Source organism: Lagenorhynchus albirostris, chromosome 15, assembly GCF_949774975.1.
Source record: "Lagenorhynchus albirostris chromosome 15, mLagAlb1.1, whole genome shotgun sequence".
In the NCBI taxonomy this organism is placed as follows: Eukaryota; Metazoa; Chordata; class Mammalia; order Artiodactyla; family Delphinidae; genus Lagenorhynchus; species Lagenorhynchus albirostris.
This window is the reverse complement of record NC_083109.1, coordinates 78,584,244-78,601,927: the sequence shown is the minus strand read 5'-3', so window position 1 is coordinate 78,601,927 and position 17,684 is coordinate 78,584,244. Positions and strand designations below refer to the sequence as shown.

General features: G+C 61.0%; 1 protein-coding gene across 1 annotated transcript; it reads right to left on the bottom strand.

Annotated features, from left to right (window-relative positions):
• Positions 1 to 1,965: 1,965 nt before the first annotated feature.
• Positions 1,966 to 17,658, bottom strand: STX1A (syntaxin 1A). Its single transcript, XM_060123066.1, has 10 exons — positions 17,620 to 17,658; positions 9,762 to 9,839; positions 9,304 to 9,403; positions 6,425 to 6,499; positions 5,583 to 5,656; positions 5,377 to 5,485; positions 5,213 to 5,286; positions 4,277 to 4,414; positions 2,483 to 2,593; positions 1,966 to 2,167 (listed from the first exon to the last, which is right to left on the bottom strand). The coding sequence occupies exons 1-10, from the start codon at positions 17,647 to 17,649 to the stop codon at positions 2,090 to 2,092; spliced, it is 867 nt and encodes a 288-aa protein (XP_059979049.1). The 5' UTR covers positions 17,650 to 17,658; the 3' UTR covers positions 1,966 to 2,089.
• Between the last annotated feature and the right edge of the window lie 26 nt (positions 17,659 to 17,684).

Here is a 17,684-nt window from a genome sequence, read left to right as displayed (position 1 = left end):
CTCCGGCTCTGGCATTTTCCAGCTCTGTGATCCTAAACAGATTTCTGAAGTTCCTCTATTGGTGGGGGCTTGATTCCCAGGTTATCAGTTAGGGTTTAAAGAACTTAATGTATGAAAGCATTCTTTTAACCTGCAAGGAACAAGGTAGATTAATTTAGGGCTGCTTATATGTGACTTAGATGAAACTATATTATGTATAACAACACCAGGCAAAGTTGGGAAGCATGGGGGGGATGAAATGAAAGGTATCCGTGGTACCCATTGGCCTGAGGCCTCTGCCCAGTCTGGTTTCCCTTTGGTCTGAAGGCACTATCCAGCCCAGCGGCCTGGGCTGACTTTAACCCCGAGCCGCCGCATCAGCTGACCAGTCCAGCACTTGGTTGCCTCTGGGGCCTGTCTTCTCTCCAATCACTAGTGGTCAGAAGGACAGGTTTGGCCCCGGGTGGGGGGACTGTCTAGCAGGGTGATGAGAGGGGATCCAGTGGTGGCTTGTGACTCCGGGAAAAGTGGGAAGAGGGGGTCAATCTGGGCCCACAGTACAGAATAGGCGTCAGGTGTTCAGCAGGAGTGGCGAGATGTTCAGGCTGGGGTGGAGGGGCCAGAGGGTCTGGAAGGTGAAGGCCAAGGGAGGCGGCTGGGATCCTTGGTCTCTGAGCCCCGTGGTGCCACGTAGGATCAGCCCCAGTCCTAAGGCCATGACACTAAGAAGTCTAGAGCAGAGGCATGGTACAGGTACAAATGTTTATTCTACATAAAAATTTCACAAAATGGGCAGCTGGTTGTACCAAGACCTTTGGTGAAGGGGTGGAGGAGGGGGAGGGGAGTCGCTGTTCAAGAAGGCAACACGGACAGCGGTCACAGTCACTGGGCAGGAGCAAAGCTGAGGGAAGGCGGGGCTCAGACCCGGCCCTGGCCCCTGCTGCATGCGCTCGCATGCATGCTCCTTGCCTGTCAACGGGCGACGGGTTTTGGGTGGGGGCACATCTCAGACTTGAGAAGTCCCAAGACAGTGGGGAGGAGGGAGGTGCCCCTCCCTGGCTGGCTGCTGAACACTGCATCCCAGACACCTGACACCCACGTGGCACGTCAGTGGGGGGCAGCAAGGGCAGGACGAGATTGCGGGCGCCTGAAGGGATGCTGACTTCCCGAGCACAAGAGAGCAGGGACCACTGTCCCAAACATGCAACACACAATGGCTTGAGGACCCGACTAGGGCCTGCCAGGGAGAGTGGCTGGCCCGGGCCGTGGGCTTTACCAGTGCAGAGGCCTGACCGGGGCCCACTCTGCCTCCCTAGCTCCGAGGGTGGCTGGAGACCAGGCACCAGTCAGCCTCTTCCAGAATATTACCTGGGGTCAGGCGTAGCCCAAAGGGGTTGCTCCTGGGGCTGTAGGAATGTGGGAAGGGAGGCTGAGGCAGCTGAAGACCTGTTGGACTCTGCCCCGAGGCAGGGGAGGAAGCCTGGTCTTGACACGGCCAGAAGCCAGAAGCCTTACCCGGCCACGGCACCCTGAGCCTCCCTGGCAGTGAATTGGCTGTTAGAGGCTTAGAGCTGGGCTGTCTCTCAGGGCCACCCTTCCCCGAACCTGAAAAGCAGCACCATGTGGCCAGCTGGTCCCCAGCCCTCAGGGGGCTTGGCTTATGGGGACAGCTGGAGAGGACACAGGATGGGGCAGATGGGCTGGTCAGTAGGAGGCAAGGTTGGGGTCCAGAGAGCCTTGATCCCAGGAGAGGGCAGACCCCAGGCTGGAGTGGAATTACTGAAGGCTGGGGGAGGGGAGCATAGCTGACTACCCCAGGCAGCCCTGTCTATAAGGGGAGCGGCCTGGGCCAGGGCCTGAGTCTGTCCCTTGCCGGCCCATGCCCACCGGGCTGGCTGTTCCCCAGCCTGGCTCCCCTCTGCCTCCTCTGTACAGACGCACACTGTCACAAGGATCATGCACACGACGGCTCAGGGCAGGGTGGGAACGGGGGCCCTGTGCAGAGAAAGCGGTGTGGGGTGGGGAGGAGAGGGCCCGAGCCAGAAGGTGGCAGCAGCCAGGCGGCCTCCTGGGGTGGGCCATCCAGAGCGCAGTGGCGGTGGGGTGGTCTCTACCCGAAGATGCCTCCGAAGGTGGAGGCGATGACGATGCCCAGGACCACACAGCAGATGATGATCATGATCTTCTTCTGCACAGGGAGGCGAGGAGAGACCTCAGCGCGGAACTGGGGCCAGGAGGGAGGCTGAGCCTCCGGGCAGAGCTTGGGGGCTGTGGGGCGGCTGGGGAGGGGCTCTGGGGAGGGATGAGGGTTGGAGAGTCTGGGGGATTGAATGAGGGAGAAAGTGAGGGCCTGGAACATGTCTGGGTGGGGTTTTAACTGGGCACCAGAGGCTCTGGTCAGAGCTGAGGGAGGGTGCAGGCAGAGCGCGGAGGGGGTTGTGATGGTCCGGGGGCTCTGTGCGTGCGTGAGGACGTGGGCTCGGGCAGGGTTGGGGCTACTGACCCGGCGAGCCTTGCTCTGGTACTTGACGGCCTTCTTGGTGTCAGACACAGCCCTCTCCACGTAGTCCACCGAATGTTCCACGTTGTACTCAATCCTGTCAATCATCTCTCCCTGCAGGGCCAGGGGCACCCGAGCTCCAGAGGGCCCCCCTCAGGGTTACGAGGGGGCCCAGGGCAGGATTTCGGGAAAGCAGCCTGAGGTTAGAGAAAAGGGGAGTGTGAGGGGGATGGGGCAGAGCTTCTCACCCGTGCCCTTCGCCTCTGCCAGGCACCCCGGCACCCTGCGCAGCTCCCTGAAATGCAGCCGTCCTGGGGCGGGAACTGGCCATGCAACCTCAGCCAGGGGGGCGGGGACCATGCAGAGGACGCTCAGAAGGGGCCCTGACCCCGGGGCTGGGCAGAGGACAGCACAGGGCAGAGGAAGGCAGGGGCGGGAGTGGGTGGGCTGGAGTCTGGCCAGAGTGACGACGGTGAGCCCCCCACTCCATCCTCCCCAGGCACGATGGTTCCGTCCAGCCCTGACAGGCTTTGGTCTTCAACATTTAAGAGACCCCTGCCCAGTCCCACAGGCCTCGTGGGCCCGGCAGTCTGGTCCCAGGAAGCCCCTGGAGGGCACTCGACCATGACAATGCCCAGGACTCCCAGCAGCACCGTGTTGAGGGCTGGCCGCTCTCTCCAAGCCCACTGCTCCCACTGGCGTCCACAGCACCATCGTCTCCCGCCCCAGTGGAAGCAGCAGCCTCCTCAAGGCCTCCCTGCTTCCTAACTCGGGCCATGCCACTCCCACACTTAGGACCCTCCAGTCTAGAAGAGACTCCAGCAGCCCAGCACCGCCTGCCAAGACTCCACCTCTGTCATCTCCAGCTCTCCCCGTGCTCTAGCCGCCCGGATCTCCTTTCTGCTCCTCACATAAGTCAGGCTCTTGCCGGTCTCAGGACTGTGGTGCTGCTGGTCCCTCTGCCTGGGCCAACTGCTTCACTCTTCCCCTGGGAAGTCTTCGGAGCTCAAATGCCGCCTCCTCAGAGAGGCCTTCTCTGACCACCCCGTCCAAAGTGGCCACTGCGGTGACTGCGTCACTCCAAGTGTGGCCCTTGGACTAGTAGCGTCAGTATCACCCTTGAGCTTGTGAGACATGCAAATTTATGAACCCCCACCCCACCTACCGATGTCTGGGAACGGGGACCAGAATAGGGGAACGTATAACAAGCCCTCCTGGTGGCCCTGAAGCACTTTAAAGTTTGAGAACCGCTGCTCTGCCACGTCGCCTCCTAACGTCTGGCACAACTGGAGAATATGCCATTCATCGTCTACTTATGCTGCCCTTTTGCCCAACAGACATTAGCTCTCAGGGAGCAGGCCCTCAGCTGTCCTGGTCACGGCTATACCTCCGGCTCCTAGAAAAGTGCCCATCCACAGTGCCCACATGACACACAGCTGGTGAACAAGACAGGACAAGGCTGGGTGAAGGTGGGTAGGGCCATGCAGGGCCTGGGGTCTTGGAAGGCCAAGCAGAGCCATGCAGAGAGGATCCTTTAGGTGGGCAGGACCCTGAGGGCAGTTTCAACAGCACGTGGTTAGTTACCTGAAGACTTGGTCCCTCCCGGGCAGGGCAGCGTGGCGGGCAGAGAGGGTAGGGTTAGTGACGCCCTGGGTGCTGCTGGGGGCTGGGGGGGGACGGTGGGGCCCCGGGCGCTCACCTGGCTCTCCACGAGCAGGGCCATGTCCGTGAACATGTCGTGCAGCCCTGGGTGCTGCTGGGGGCTGGGGGGGGGACGGTGGGGCCCCGGGCGCTCACCTGGCTCTCCACGAGCAGGGCCATGTCCGTGAACATGTCGTGCAGCTCCCGGATGCTGCTCTCCAGCTTGATGATCTCACTGTGGCGCGTCTCGATTTCGCTCAGGGCCTGCTTGGAGATGCTGGAGTCCATGATGATCTAGAGGGTGGGAGCAGTGGGCTGGGACCCAGGGACCGGCTGAAGGGAGCGGGGGTGGGGACTGGGACAGCAAGAGGCCGAGGGTGGAAGCAGGCCACCGGGATGGGCCGTGGCCTGAGCAGCACGTTCTGACAGCAGAGCCTGAGGCTTCTTCCTCAGCCGCAGCTCTCCCCCCACTTTCTGCTCGGCGCTTACTAGCTGTTACCTAACTTCTCTGAGACCTGATTTCCTACCTGTAACACGGGGCTAACCCTCCCCACCTGTGCCCGTGCATAGTAACAGCTGAGTGGTAGTTGCCCCGAGGGGCCCAGGCCTTGAACGGCCTTTCGGCCTCTCTCCCATCCCCTCTCCTCCTGTTCTTCCTCCCACACTGAATGTAGCCGACACCCCTTCCTAGAACCACACGCCCAAGCTGCCTCCCCTACCTGTGTGCCACCTCCTTCAGGAAGCCCCCCTGCCGGGTAGAACGTGGAGCTTCACGTGCATGTAGAGAGGCCAAGGGCACCGTGTCCTCCAAGAGGGGTAAAAGGTCCTGAGGCTGGTGGAAGGACCCCTAGCCGGTGGCAAATGAGCAGGGGTAGCTAGGAAGCGGACCCGACTGGGAGGAACCGGGAGACGGGTCTTAATTCCCCCTTTGCCCCTAACATTTGCGTGACCTCTGCCTGGTCCCTAAGCCTCTCTGGGACTCGGCTTTCTCTTCTCTAAAACCTGCCGCACAGGTGGCTGTGTCCGAAGACTGCCCAGATCCGGCGCTCTGCACGCACACCAGGGTCCCCAGGGGGAGGGGTCCACACTCACCCCGGAGGCAAAGATGGCGGGGTTCCCACTCTCCAGCATGTCCTCCAGCTCCTCGCTGGTCGTGGTCCGGCCGGCTGTGAGCAGGGGTCACGCTGAGCCCGGCCTTCCCCAGGGTGGTCAGCGGCAGCCCGGCCCCGCCCCTTGGCCCCACCCCCTCAGCTTACTGATCTCCAGCTGCCTCTGGATGCGGCCCTTGCAGCGCTCGCGGTAGTCAGTCTGCGTGGTGTTGTACTCTGACATCACCTCCACAAACTTCCGGGACAGTGTGGAGTGCTGGGGGCCCGAGATGGGGGTGCAGGTGTTAGGCCCACCCCACCGGGCCCCAGAGCCTCAGGTGCCTGGCTGCCCACCCCAGAGGTCCCGCCCACACCTGTGTCTTTCGGATCCTCAGGTCAGCGGATGAGCGGCTCAGGCCTTCCTCCTGCTCGATGCTCTGCTCGATGCCTGGGGAACAGCCAGCTGCTGATAACCTGCCCCATTCACCGCTGCCTCGCCACCCACACACCCAGGATCTGGCTCAGGACCCTCCCCTGGGGGGACGTGTGTTGTCTGTTGAGTGGGGTCACACAGGAAGCAGAGCAAGAGGGAACTCCAGGCACTGATGGAGGAGGGGCCGACAAGGGCTCTTCCAGGCATGATGTGTGTGGGGGTGCGTGCATACACACACACACACACCTGTGAGGCCTCAGGCACACACCAAGCTGAGTATCTGTGTGTGTGTACACCTACTATGTGCTAGGCCTGGTGGCTCAGGCCCACCCTGTCTCTCTCCTGCTCAGGAAGGCTGTGCATGGAGCGAGGAGTGGGGCATGCCGTGGAGGGGGTCGGGGGGTGGGCAGGGCTAGGTGGCCACAACCACAGGGCACGGGACCCCTAGGCCTGTGCTTTCCGGGGCATGCATGCCTGTGCTCACGTGAGCGCGTGGGGGCTCCTGTGTGGGACCAGGCACTGCTGGCCACTCCTTTAACTCTCTTTAGCTGACAGTGTCCAGAGTGGAACACTCCCTGGACGGAGCCTCAGGCATGTGTCCCAAGGCCCAGCCCAGAGCCTGGCACAAACAGGCCTTGCCAGGTAGCTGCTAAGTAAATGGCGTGTGAGGAAAGAAAGACCCAAAGTACCCCCTCAGAGCCAGTGAAATTCCATGGGCTGTGTGGGGGAAGCAGGCCTGGAGTGCCCCCCACATCCCAGACAAGGCCTGGAGCCCAGACTCACTCTTCAATTTGGAGCGAACTTTGTTTGCTGTCTTCTTTATGTCAGACATGAGTTCCTCCAGCTCTTCCTTGGTTTCTGGGGAGGCAGAAGGGGTGGCGGGTAGACACCCTGGGCTCCCCCATGCCTGATTTTCAGGCTCAGGCCCGAGGGGGCTCTGGGCAGACCCTGGGTCTCCCCTTGTCCCCTGGCTAAGAGTCCGCCTGCCCCTCCAATCCCGGGCCGGGGCCACACCAGCTGCAGCCTCACCCCTTCTCGTGTGCCTTCCAAGGAGCCTCCCTTCTGCCTTCGCTGGCTCCCCCCAACCCCCTGCAGGTAACAGATGGGGCTAAATTTAAGGCAGAAGTAATCGTGGAGCAGCTGGTGATGCTGAAGGTGGCACTGGGGAACGTTTACTCGATAACTTGCCCGAGTCGGAGGTGGAGGTGCGGGCTCACCTAGTGCTACCTGGTGGCTCTGGGGGTGGACATCCAGCTGACGGGCTGATGCAGGCCAGGGGCCAAGGAGGCAGAAGCCAGCCCCCATCAAGCACCCTGGGCAGGGCAGACCCTGTTCTCTTCACAGGTGCTGAGCTCAGTGAAGGCCAACTGCTGAGTGCCCGGTAGGTGGATGGGGGCTGGAGGCACCCGGCCGGGTGGGGGCTGTGAGAAGAGCTTCAAAGAGGTGGGCCCCTGGGGTACAGTCAGCTCTAGAGGTAGCATGGAGTGGGGCTATGAGGGGGTGAAGCTGGGGGAGGGCTGTGGCGTAGTTTCTGGCCCTTGTTCCAACTGGAACCATCTCTGTAAAGCTGGCGGAGGCCATGGAGGTGCCCAGCTAGCCCTGCTCCCTGCGAGGGGTTGGCTGGCAAAGTGGGGCAACATGGCTGCTTCCCTCTGGGGTGCTAGGTGGAGCCCAGCCTCAGGGCAGCCCCCCATGGCTCCACCCCCTGGAGAAACCAGGACTGAGCTCCTGGCTGGAGCCTTTCTCATCCACCCTGTGCTTGCTTCTGGGGTTGGGGCTTCTCCCATAGGGGACTCGGGAGGGGCATTTACAGTGGCTGATCAAGTGGGAGGGCCACTTCCCAAGTGGAATGTGAACGAGGTGGAGTGGGGGGCTTCCAGGAGCGGGGGAAGAGGCCTTGTTCGTAGGAACAAAGGCAAACTCGGTTACCAGCTGCTCTGACGTCACAGCCTCTTTTGCTCAGACCCAGAATAGCCCAGCCTGGATGGCAGCCCCCAGAGGAGGCAGAGCAAGCCTGGGCCCAGGAAAGCCCCCCACTCACTGCCAACTTTCTTTGTGATGCCCCCTCAGCTCTGCTCCGCCTCTGCCCTAGAACCCTTAATGGGGAGCCCCCTCCCCTTGGGGAGTGCCTGTTAGCCCATGTCAGTGACCGTCAGCCGGGTCCTGACTGCCCAGCTCATGGGTGGCAATTCTAAACTGGTCACTAGTGCTGTCTGATGAAGGTGGCACAAGGCAGCCAAGGCTGGGGGAGTTGGGCAGTTCTGTCCCCTGCCTGCCCCACCTTCCAGCAGGTGAGAGGCCAACTCCCAGCTCTTTATAGCCTCGCCCCACAGTCAGCCCCCTCCTGCACCTCACCAGGAGTGACCCACCAGGGACATGTGCTGACCCGGATACACACGGGCCCACAGACAAACCACATCACATACTGCCGTCCCAGACAAACCTCTAGGGAAAGGGGCAAAGCACGACACAGCAGCTGCACTGGATGTACGCCCTGCTCTGGGGTGTCCCTCTTTCCTTCCCACTTCTTCCTGGGCTAGTCTCCCCGGCTCCCAGCTGACTCACTCTGCCTTCAAAGGGCCTGGCACTGGCCTCAAGTTCAAGCACATTTTGGGGCCGTGGAGAGATTTATTCTGGGTGCTTGAGGATGCCTGTGGGCCTGGGGCTGAGAGGCCATGGATAGGGAGGCAGTGCTGGAGTTGAGAACAAAATCAAGCTTTGGGTGCCTGGGTGGTGGGCTATGGGCCGTAGGTCCTTTCCCATGAACACCTGGGCAGCAGCCGGACCCTCCCCCGTGCTTTGTCCTGGGGCCCCATAGGCTGGCGACTTCCAAAGGAGCTGGAGAAGGGAGAGAGGAGGTGAGCAAGCCGCAAGAACAGGCAGGCAGTGCACACACCCAATCTGATGAGTCCAGGTGGCTGACCTGGGCCCCAGCCCGTCACTGCCTCCCCAGGGCTGAGGGCGAGCCCCCTCTATGGGAGGGGGTCACGGGCCTGCATGCCGTCAGCCTGGCCCATGTTAGTGTAGTAGTAATCAACACCTCCACGGGAATCGTGACAGCCAGGTCAGTGGGACCCATCTGGAGACAGTGAAACGCAGACCCACACAGCCTCCCTGTGCAGAGGGAGAGAGGTCACTTCCTGGAGCCCTGAGAATGCCCGGCTCCGGGGTACCAATGGCCAAGTGCCAGGGCTGCCAGCTTTTTCCGGAAACTCTGCCTGCTTGGCCGGCTTGCCCTCCCACAGCGCTGATGCCTCAGAGCTGCCATCTGCTCCCCTGGGGAGGCGAGGGAGAGGGAGAGGCTGGGCTGAGAGGCCCCCTATTGATCAGAGGCCGCTGCCTCCCTCCTTGCTCCCTCCCAGAATCCCAGGGCTACAGCCGGCTGGCCAGCCGTGCCGCCTTAGAAAACAGCCAGCTCACCTGGGGAGGGCGGGTCCGGCGCCTGACCCCGCCCTTCTCACCAGGCATCCGGTAGGTGGTACTGGGCACTGACCCCACCCCCACCCCGGACCTGGGACAGCTGTTTCCTGAGGCTTCCCATGGAGCCCTCCCCAGCCTGGCCAGGCGCAGGCAGCCCTCAGCCGACCAGCAATGAAGGGCGTCCCTCCCCGCAGCAGCGCCCTCCTGGAGGCCTGTGGGGCTCCTCACACCTACACACTCACTCTCATCAGGGTTGGGGGAGGCCAGGATGGCGCTGTGCTTCCGCTTCACCTCCTCCACGTTCTCTGAGATCTTGTCAATGAAGCCACGGATCTCCTCCACCTGTGGACCAAGGCCAGGTGGTCTGGGGGCAAAATCCAGGGAGGGGGCTTCTTGGGCCCAGGGCTTGCCCAGAGTAGGGCTGGAGGTCAGGGCTCAGGGCCAGACTGGGCCAGGCTTCAGGGGGTAGGTGAGGGGAGGTGGGGCTGCTCCAAGGATCCTTCTAGACTGGGGTAGGAGTAGGGAGGAATGGGCCATCCCAAACTTTGCTCCCCTCTGAGCCTCAGTGGGCTCATTAACTGGCGCCTGTGGGCTGCTGAGCCAGGCGCAGGTGTGTAAGAGCCCTGGCCTGCCTCAGAGTTGAGACGTGGCCACCCTGGGTCTGCCAGTGTTTGGGGAGAGGCAGGTGTGCTGCTCCCACCTGTTCGAAGAACTCATCCATGAAGCGGTCTCGGTCCACGGTGACAGTGACATCGTCATCATCATCGCTGTCCTTGGCCTGCACAGGGGTGTGCACACATGAGCAGACCTGTGCTAGGACCACTGGGCCCCACTGGACCTGGGACACCCAAACTGCCCAGCATCTACATACAGCAGGCCCGCAGGCTGCAGCTCCAGGGCCCTTGGCAGGGACAAGGCCTGGCTGTGCCCTCAGCTCCCAGCGCAGTGAGACCTGGAGGATCCCTGGGGACCCAGCATGATCACGGAGAGAGGCCTTGCCTATCAAGTTGGTGACAGGGCCAAGTATCCACCTCCGTGCCAGGCACTCCTTCTCCTGCTCAGCTGCCTCCCCTCCCCCACAGGACTGGGGTCCTCCGAGCACACCCCTCACCCTAGGGTGCTGCTGGGGAGGCCCTGCCACAGGCTAGGCAAGAAAACCTCAGGGCTTAGTCCCCCGGCCACTGGCCCCAGCTCACACCATGCCTGAGACAGGTTGCCTGGAGTTCCCAAGCTGGCCCTGAGTTCCAAGCTCCCTCTCAGGGGAGGGCCATGCAGGGGGAAGCCTGGGCACCACGAACACGTCCCTGCCAAAAGGTGGAATGGCTCAGATATGGGCCATCCCCACAGCACCCAGGCCGGCTTGAGAGCTCCTGCCTGTGACGGGCCTCTGATCCGCCAGGCTTGCTCCCTCAGACCTCGGGGAACTCTCCCTCCTTGTTAGTCTTGACATTGATCCTCTTTCCTTCCAGGTCCAGAGTTGGGTTCGGCAGGCACAAGAGGCCAGTCACGTTGCCACTTGGCCCGGGGCCTGCCTCAGCTGCAGGTGCAGGCCTCACCCCGCGGCCCCAGGGGGAGCCGTACAAAAGCCAGCCCATCAGGAGGTGGGGGTGATTACACCTCTGACTTCCCAGCATGCCGGCCACTCTCATTACTGTCTGCCCCACACCTGGAATCAGCCATGGTCGGCCCACTCTGCTGGCAAGGCCAAGGTCCGTCTCCACGGCCAAGGCCCAGATGCTCAGGGCAGGACGGTCACCTGGGTTCTCGGGCTGGGTCATGCCTCCTCATTTCTCAGCGCCCCACAGGAGGAGGCACTAGCCCTCACCCTGATGCTCTCTTGCGAGGATGGAGGCAGGCAGAGGCTGAGGGGCCGGGGAGGCTGAGGGGCCGGGGAGGCTGAGGGGCCGGGGAGGCTGTGCCCCCGCCGGCTGGGGAAGGCGCTGAGTTCTGGGCCCAGCACAGACACTGACTGGCTGAGGGACTTCCCCTCCGGGTCTGTTTGCTCCTCTATGAAATGGGGACAGTGATGCCATGCTGGGGGAGGCGGGCTGAGAATGGATGGGGAAGCCCAGCGTGTTCTGTAAAGGGCTGTGGCCCTGGGGCTCTCGGGGTCCCACTACCCCACCAAAGTGGGACCAACCAAGAAAGGGGGTTGGTTGGGAGCTTTATGGAGGCGGCCCCCCTCCTCAAGAGATCACACCTCCTCCCCCAGCAGCTAAAATAAATCCTCGCTCCCACAAGTGCCTGTGGCTGCCGCCAGGTGGCCCCCATCCCCCACCAAGCCCACCCTTAGCCACAGAGAATCTAGGAGCCATTTCCATACTTTGAGGCCCAGGAACCAAGCCAAGCAGGAGGAGCACTCCCTAGGGACACTGAGGCAGGGTGCAGCCTGGAGAACCCCAGGGCCCCCTCCCCGGCAGCCTGCCAGGCTGGGAAGTGGCCCCAGGAATTCCTGCCATTCAGCAGCCTGGCTTCTCTGTCCTTCTGGTGCCCAGAGAAGGATAGGGGTGGATGGGAAGAGGCAGAAGGAGAATTTTCCAGCTCCCTTCCCTTCCGGAGTGATGACCCGCTAGAGCCAAAGACAAGGGTGCTGGAGTCACTGGAGATGAGAGTCACTGCCAGGGACCCCGGGGCTGATGCCTCCCTTTGGGCCTCAGCTTGCCCATCTGTGAAGTGGACTTATCTTTTCCAGGCATCCAGCCAGTTCTGACATGCTACCTGCACAGCCTCCCTGCACAGAGGCTGGACTTGAGTAGCTTCTCCAACAGAAGGGTGGCGGGAGAGATGCCACACCCTCCTCCATGCTCTCTATCAATTGGAGGGTTTAGGGCCTGACCTCACAGCCTGGGTCAAACAGCTGTGGCTCTGAGCAAAACATGCAGGGGATGCTCCAAGGGCACCCTTCCTTACCAAGTGCTACTCCTTCTTCCTCCTCAGGACCTTTTCACTCTCACGCCCCTCTTCATCTCACTGCCCCAGCCGGAAATCTAATCTCACCACACTCCGCCTATAACCTATAACCATCTCCCTGCCCCTATAATCTACCCACTCTCCTCCCTGCTGTCCCCATGTGGCTCCCTCTGCCGGCAGTGCCAATTCCATGGAGCTGACATTCCCCTCGTCCTTAGATGCCACCCCCTTCGGAAGCCTTCCCCAGCTCCCTGGGGTGGGTATCTTGCTCCTCTGGCTCCCCACACCCTATTTGCATCCCTACTGGAGCCACAGGCACACACTCTCAAGCCCTAAGGGACCTGAAAAGGCACCTTGGCCGCAGCATCTAGCCACAGCTTTCACACCTCCGGGGATGGAGAGCACACCAGCTCTCTCGGGCACTTCTGCCTATCTGGAGCAGCCCCGATTGTTAGAAAGTCCTTCCCTTTCCTGTGGTTTGGCCCCAGGCCGTAAAGAACCTGTTGGTGCCCTCTCCCTGGGCTGGCCCTGCCAGAGATCTGAAGGTAGCATCCACATCGTTCCTGGGTTTTTCTTCTCAAGTTGACCATTCCCTCCCCTTCAGATCCTTTCCAGAGGCCTTAAGTTGCAGCCCCTGCCCCAGACTTGTTCCACTCAGCCTCTGTCTTCTCCCGCAGTAGCAGATATAAACTGAACCTGCTGCTGACTGTGGCCTGAGCAGTGCCAAAGAGCTGACCCATCACCTCCCTCTTTCTACATAGTCTACCTCTGTTAATGCAGCCAGGGAATCACAGAAGTGATGTTATAGTTCTTCCTGCCAAGGAAAGCCCCCAAGCCCTTCCCCACCCTGTTTACTTGGTTGGATTTGGGGCTCAAGGGAAGGATCTTCATTTGTTCTGATCCTTGCTTCCGTTTGTGAGAATCTGACGGTTTATGCTTTTGTTGCCCCCTGCAACTTCAACCACATCTAGGCCAAAGCCCTGAATGGTTAGGGCCCCAGCTCCCTTGGGGATCCGCCAACCCTCTCTAAGTGGCAGTCACAGCTCCGGAAAGAGGGCTGGACTAGAGCTGGGGACTTGAGAGGCTGCAGCGTGGAGGCGGCAGCTGGAGTCGTGAGGCAGTTATAAACTCAAAGGTACAAACATCTTCTGGACAAACCCACCCAGACATCATATGGGCACCCTGTCTGCCACCTGGCCCAAACTTAAGTTCCACCTCTTTCTCCTGAGCCCCCTTCTCTGAACCCCCCTGCTCAGAACCCCCGTTCTCAAGAGTCCCCCAAATCAGAAACTGGGGGGAGCATCCGCACTCTTCCTCCTCCTCTCACATCCAACCTACATCCAATTTGTCATGGTGTTTGTTTTTTGGTTCTAGTGTTCACGGGTTCTCAACCCTGGCTCAGGACCTGAGTCCCTCGGTGGGGGATTAAAAAAACAAAACAAAACAGCTTCCAGACCAAATGAGAATCTATGGGGATGGGGCTGGTGAGGTTAAGTTTTTTTTTTAAGCCCCCCCAGGATGGAGAACCACTGGTCTGGTCTCACTCCTCTCTGGCCGGCTGGCCATCTCGGCTCTAGCATCCTCACCTCCGGCCTGAGCAATCAGAAAAGAAAATTGGTGCGGGAGTGAGACAGCACTGCCCCACCACAGGGACCTGCTGCAACAGGGGAGAGAATATCCCACTAGACCCACCATGCGTGCAGCCCTGGTGGTCTCTCCAAGCAGAGGCTCCAGGATTCCAGGATACCCTCCTGGAAGTAAGAGTGTGAATCCTCCAAGGGGTGCAGAGGCCAGGCAGCCTCCGGGGCGTCCTGGGGGATGGTGGCAGGCTGGCAGGCAGGCTTGATTCATTCCTGCTGGAGCAGGAGTTGCTGTTGTCTGTCTCGAGGGCTATTTTTTTTCCCCTTGTTCTTTTTAATGACTAATCAAAGCCGGTATTACTAAAGCAGAGAGGCCCAGAGCTGAGTCAGGGGTGTGCGAGAGGCCGAGCTGGGTCTCCAGAAAGAGAGGGCTCTCCTTTCTGACCCCTTCCTCCTTTCCCCATCCTGCAAACCTCCCCCTCCCCCAGATCCCTGCCCTCAGCCGGGTCTACCCCTTAGCAGGGCCCCAGAGCAGCTCAGGGAGGCAGCTTCGGGCTGTGGGGAGGGGCTGAGCTCTGCCTCCCTCCAGGTGCTGTGTGACCTTGGATAAACTCCTGGCCCTTTCTGACCTCAGTTTGTCCATTTGTAAAATAGCAGGTTGGACTAGATAGTTCCTGGAGGCCATCTGTACCTCAGATGAACACGTACCCAAATCCACTGGGGTTTTTTTTTGTGGGGAAACTCCAAGGAGGTGATGAGAGGGAACGAAGGAAGGAGAGGGCCCCTAGCCTGGGTCTATTCTTACACTCCCATTTCTTCTGCTCTGCAGGGCAAAGCCGGTTGGCTCCACTGTACAGACAAATGAGCATGGAGAGGTTAAGGCACCAACCTGCCTGCTGTTGCCCCGGGAACCCCCAGTCTCTTCCCAGCAGTGAGAGAGAAAAAGGGAACCGGTCAGCAGAGTGCTGCCCCGGTGAGCTGGGCCCTGCTCTAGACCAGATGTCAGGCCCACCCACCATTCTCTGGGTTGGGCATCCTAGCCCCTCTGCCTTTACTCACACTGGTCCCTTCTTTTGGACCACACTCCCTCCTCCCATTCAAATCCAGCTCCTCCTTCTGGGCCATCCCAAGTCCTCTCCTTCCAGGAAGGTTCTTCCTGGGTCTGGCTACCCCATTCTCCCTCCTCTTTACTGTCGCAGGCGCCCCTGTGTCTCACATGGCCCAGAATGTAGATAAACACCATTCTGGGCCCAGGGAGGGGTGGGTCGGCTCCAAGGAGTTCTCGGACAGAAAACCAGGGAGGCCTCTGAACTGGGGGAAGGAGGCAGCTGCAGGCCAGGCGGGGCTGCCTGGGGACACCTTGTCCCCAAAGTCTCCCCGGTATACTCTGGTGACCCAGGTCTTCACCCGTCCTAGGCCTCCAGGCTGCCCTTCTGCTCTCTGAGGGCTGTGGAGAGCATTCAGGTCCCCACACCGGCCCACGAGGACCCCTTCATTCTCCCTCTGCATGAGAGGATCAGCTCCACGAGAGATGAGGGCTGGAGAAGGCTGGAGGGCTGGGCCTGGCTTGCAGCGCTGAGGAAACGTGCTAGCTCCTTCCCCAAGTGTGACTTTTATAAATAAGCTCCCTTCGCCTTCCTTCCAAATGTGGTGGGGAAGGAGGAGGAGGGGGGAGGAGGAGGGAGGGAGGCTGGCTGTGGTGCAAGTGGCTGTCCCAAGCGCCACCCTCTGTCCAGCCCAGCTAGCACTGGAGTCTCAGTTCCTGGGGGTTCTGGCTCCTGGGGTTCAAGGTCTCCCCCAAATATGGAGTCAGAGTCAGGAGACCTGTGACCACCCCTCTTGCCCTGAGAAACTGGGTTCTAGGTTTTCCTACCTCCGCTTCATAGATAGGAATCTATGCAGCCCAGAGGGAGACCTGGGGGAATGGCAGTGCCCCATACTAATGGTTCCACCCCACCCAGTGTGGGCTCCTGCCAGCGGACCCTCAAGGCTGCTAGAAACCCCCAAGGGGCAGAGCCACCCAGCCATGAGTACAGCAGCCTTCATGGGCGCTGAATGCCTGGACTGGGGGCCTGTCTGGAGAGGAAGACTCAGTTTACTTTCAGAGAAGCCAGGCCTCACCACCTAAAGACCACTCTGGCTAGTGTGTGTGTGTGTATGTGTGCTGGCTGGGGGGAAGGGGGGAATCACAGACACACCAGAGCAAAGAGCTGGCTTCAAGCTTCCTACAGCCCAAGATCTCTTAGGCCTTAGGTCTCAGCCAGGTCTGAGTGTGACCATTTTTAGGACTAGGTGAAGCCCCTTTCTACCATCCCACTTCACCTTCCAGGCCAGCCACATCTCTTTTGTACCTCAGTTTTCCCTTCAGCAGAGGGAATGAAGCTGATGAGTCAGAGGATGTCAGATGGAAAGGATTGTGCTCTCCCTGATCACCTGGTTCCCACATACACCCTCCCCTGACCCACCAGGCACCCAAACACCAGCAAATGCACCACACAGCCATTCATCACCGAGATAACCACACTCCTTCTGACTCAACCAAGCACAGGAAACTTGAGGGCAACCACAAGGGCTGGCGGGGGAAGAGTTTAGATACCATACACGACATGAGGGACCATCTTCTTCCTTTGAAACCTCGTGGGGTTTACTCCTGGGTCTGGGCACTCAGCCAGGAATAACACAGGTCTGACGGGAGAGTGGGGGCTGGCAGCCAGAGCAAGGGGGACACGGAGGCAGGAGAGCACAGGTTCCAGCCCCATGCTGACCAGGAGACAAGACTGGTACAACGGGTGGGAGACCCAGGCACAAATGCAGGGAACCTATGGGCAGAGAGGACAAGCCATGGGATCAAAAGTCCAAAGGACCCTTGGAACTTTCCATATAAGGGGACCCAGGTCTCTGGCTCTAAGGTGGGTAGCACGGGAAGTGTTCTGGGGAGACACTGAGCTAGCCCCGCCCCCGCCACAGAGATCAGCAGGTGGGGGCCTGACAGTACGGGGGTGGGGGGGTCAGTCGGGGCATCAGAGGAGCCTCAACTGGGTCTAGAGCCCTGATGCCCCTCTCCCCACAGGCAGGCTTCCCTTCCTTCTCTGTCCCCCCAGCCCCCCCACCCCAAGATTGCCATCTTTAAAGGGAGAGGTGCGAACACCCTGGTTAACAGCAGAGGCCAGGGGAGGGGGGCCTTGACGAGGAGGAGCAGGCGGCAGGGGTCTCTGTCTGGGCTGGGAGAGGGCGGGCTCCGACTCAGAACCTTTGCGCATCCTTCTACTTCCCCCACCGGAACCCCGCCCCAGAAGCCACACCCCAGGGGCCCCCCGAAACACAGGTGGAAAAATAGGTTCAGGTAGGAATCCGACCAGGGAACCCCGGAAGGGTCTGGCTACGCCGGCCCGGGCTGCCCGGAAGCCAGGAATGTGGACCGGGAGCGGGTCTGACCCCTCCCGGACCAGGGCGGGCAGCAGATGCCGATCGCCACCGGGTGGGGAGCCACAGGTGACGAGAGCTACAGGTGATGGAAGGTGATGGGGGCGGCGGTCGCCCCGCGAGACAGCGCCCAACGGAGGAGCCCGGCCACACCCGACCGCCCCGTTTCCGCAGCGCGCCCTGCAGCGGGGCTCTGGACAGCAGACCGCCCGCGGCCCCTTCCCACCGGTCCCGCCGTCTGTCTAAACCAGAGGAAGGGCAGAAGGGTCAGTGATGAGGCACCGTGGGGAGAGAGAGTCGGAACCTGCTCCGCGGGGCGAGCGAGAGGTCAGGCTTCGGTCCCGCCACCGATATTCCAGAATACCCCTTCGACCCCCGAAAAGAAGGGGGCGCCGAAAAGTTTATCCAGGACTCCGGGCTCCAGTCGTCAGTCCGCGAACCATCGGAGCCGAGCTCACGCGAGCCCGTGACCCCAGTGGGTCCAAGGGGCGGGACCCGAATGGGGGTCCCCGGCTCGGCACTGCTCCCTCCTACCCTGGCCAGGGACACAGGGACTACCGCCCCAGAGGTCGCCAGAGGTGGTCGGGGAGCTGCCCGGCCGCTGGGCACGGGCGGCGAGGGGCGCCGCGCAGGGGCCGGACTCACCGTGCGGAGCTCCTGTGTTCGGTCCTTCATGCTCCCGGGAGTGGCAGCGGCACCGGCTGCAGCCC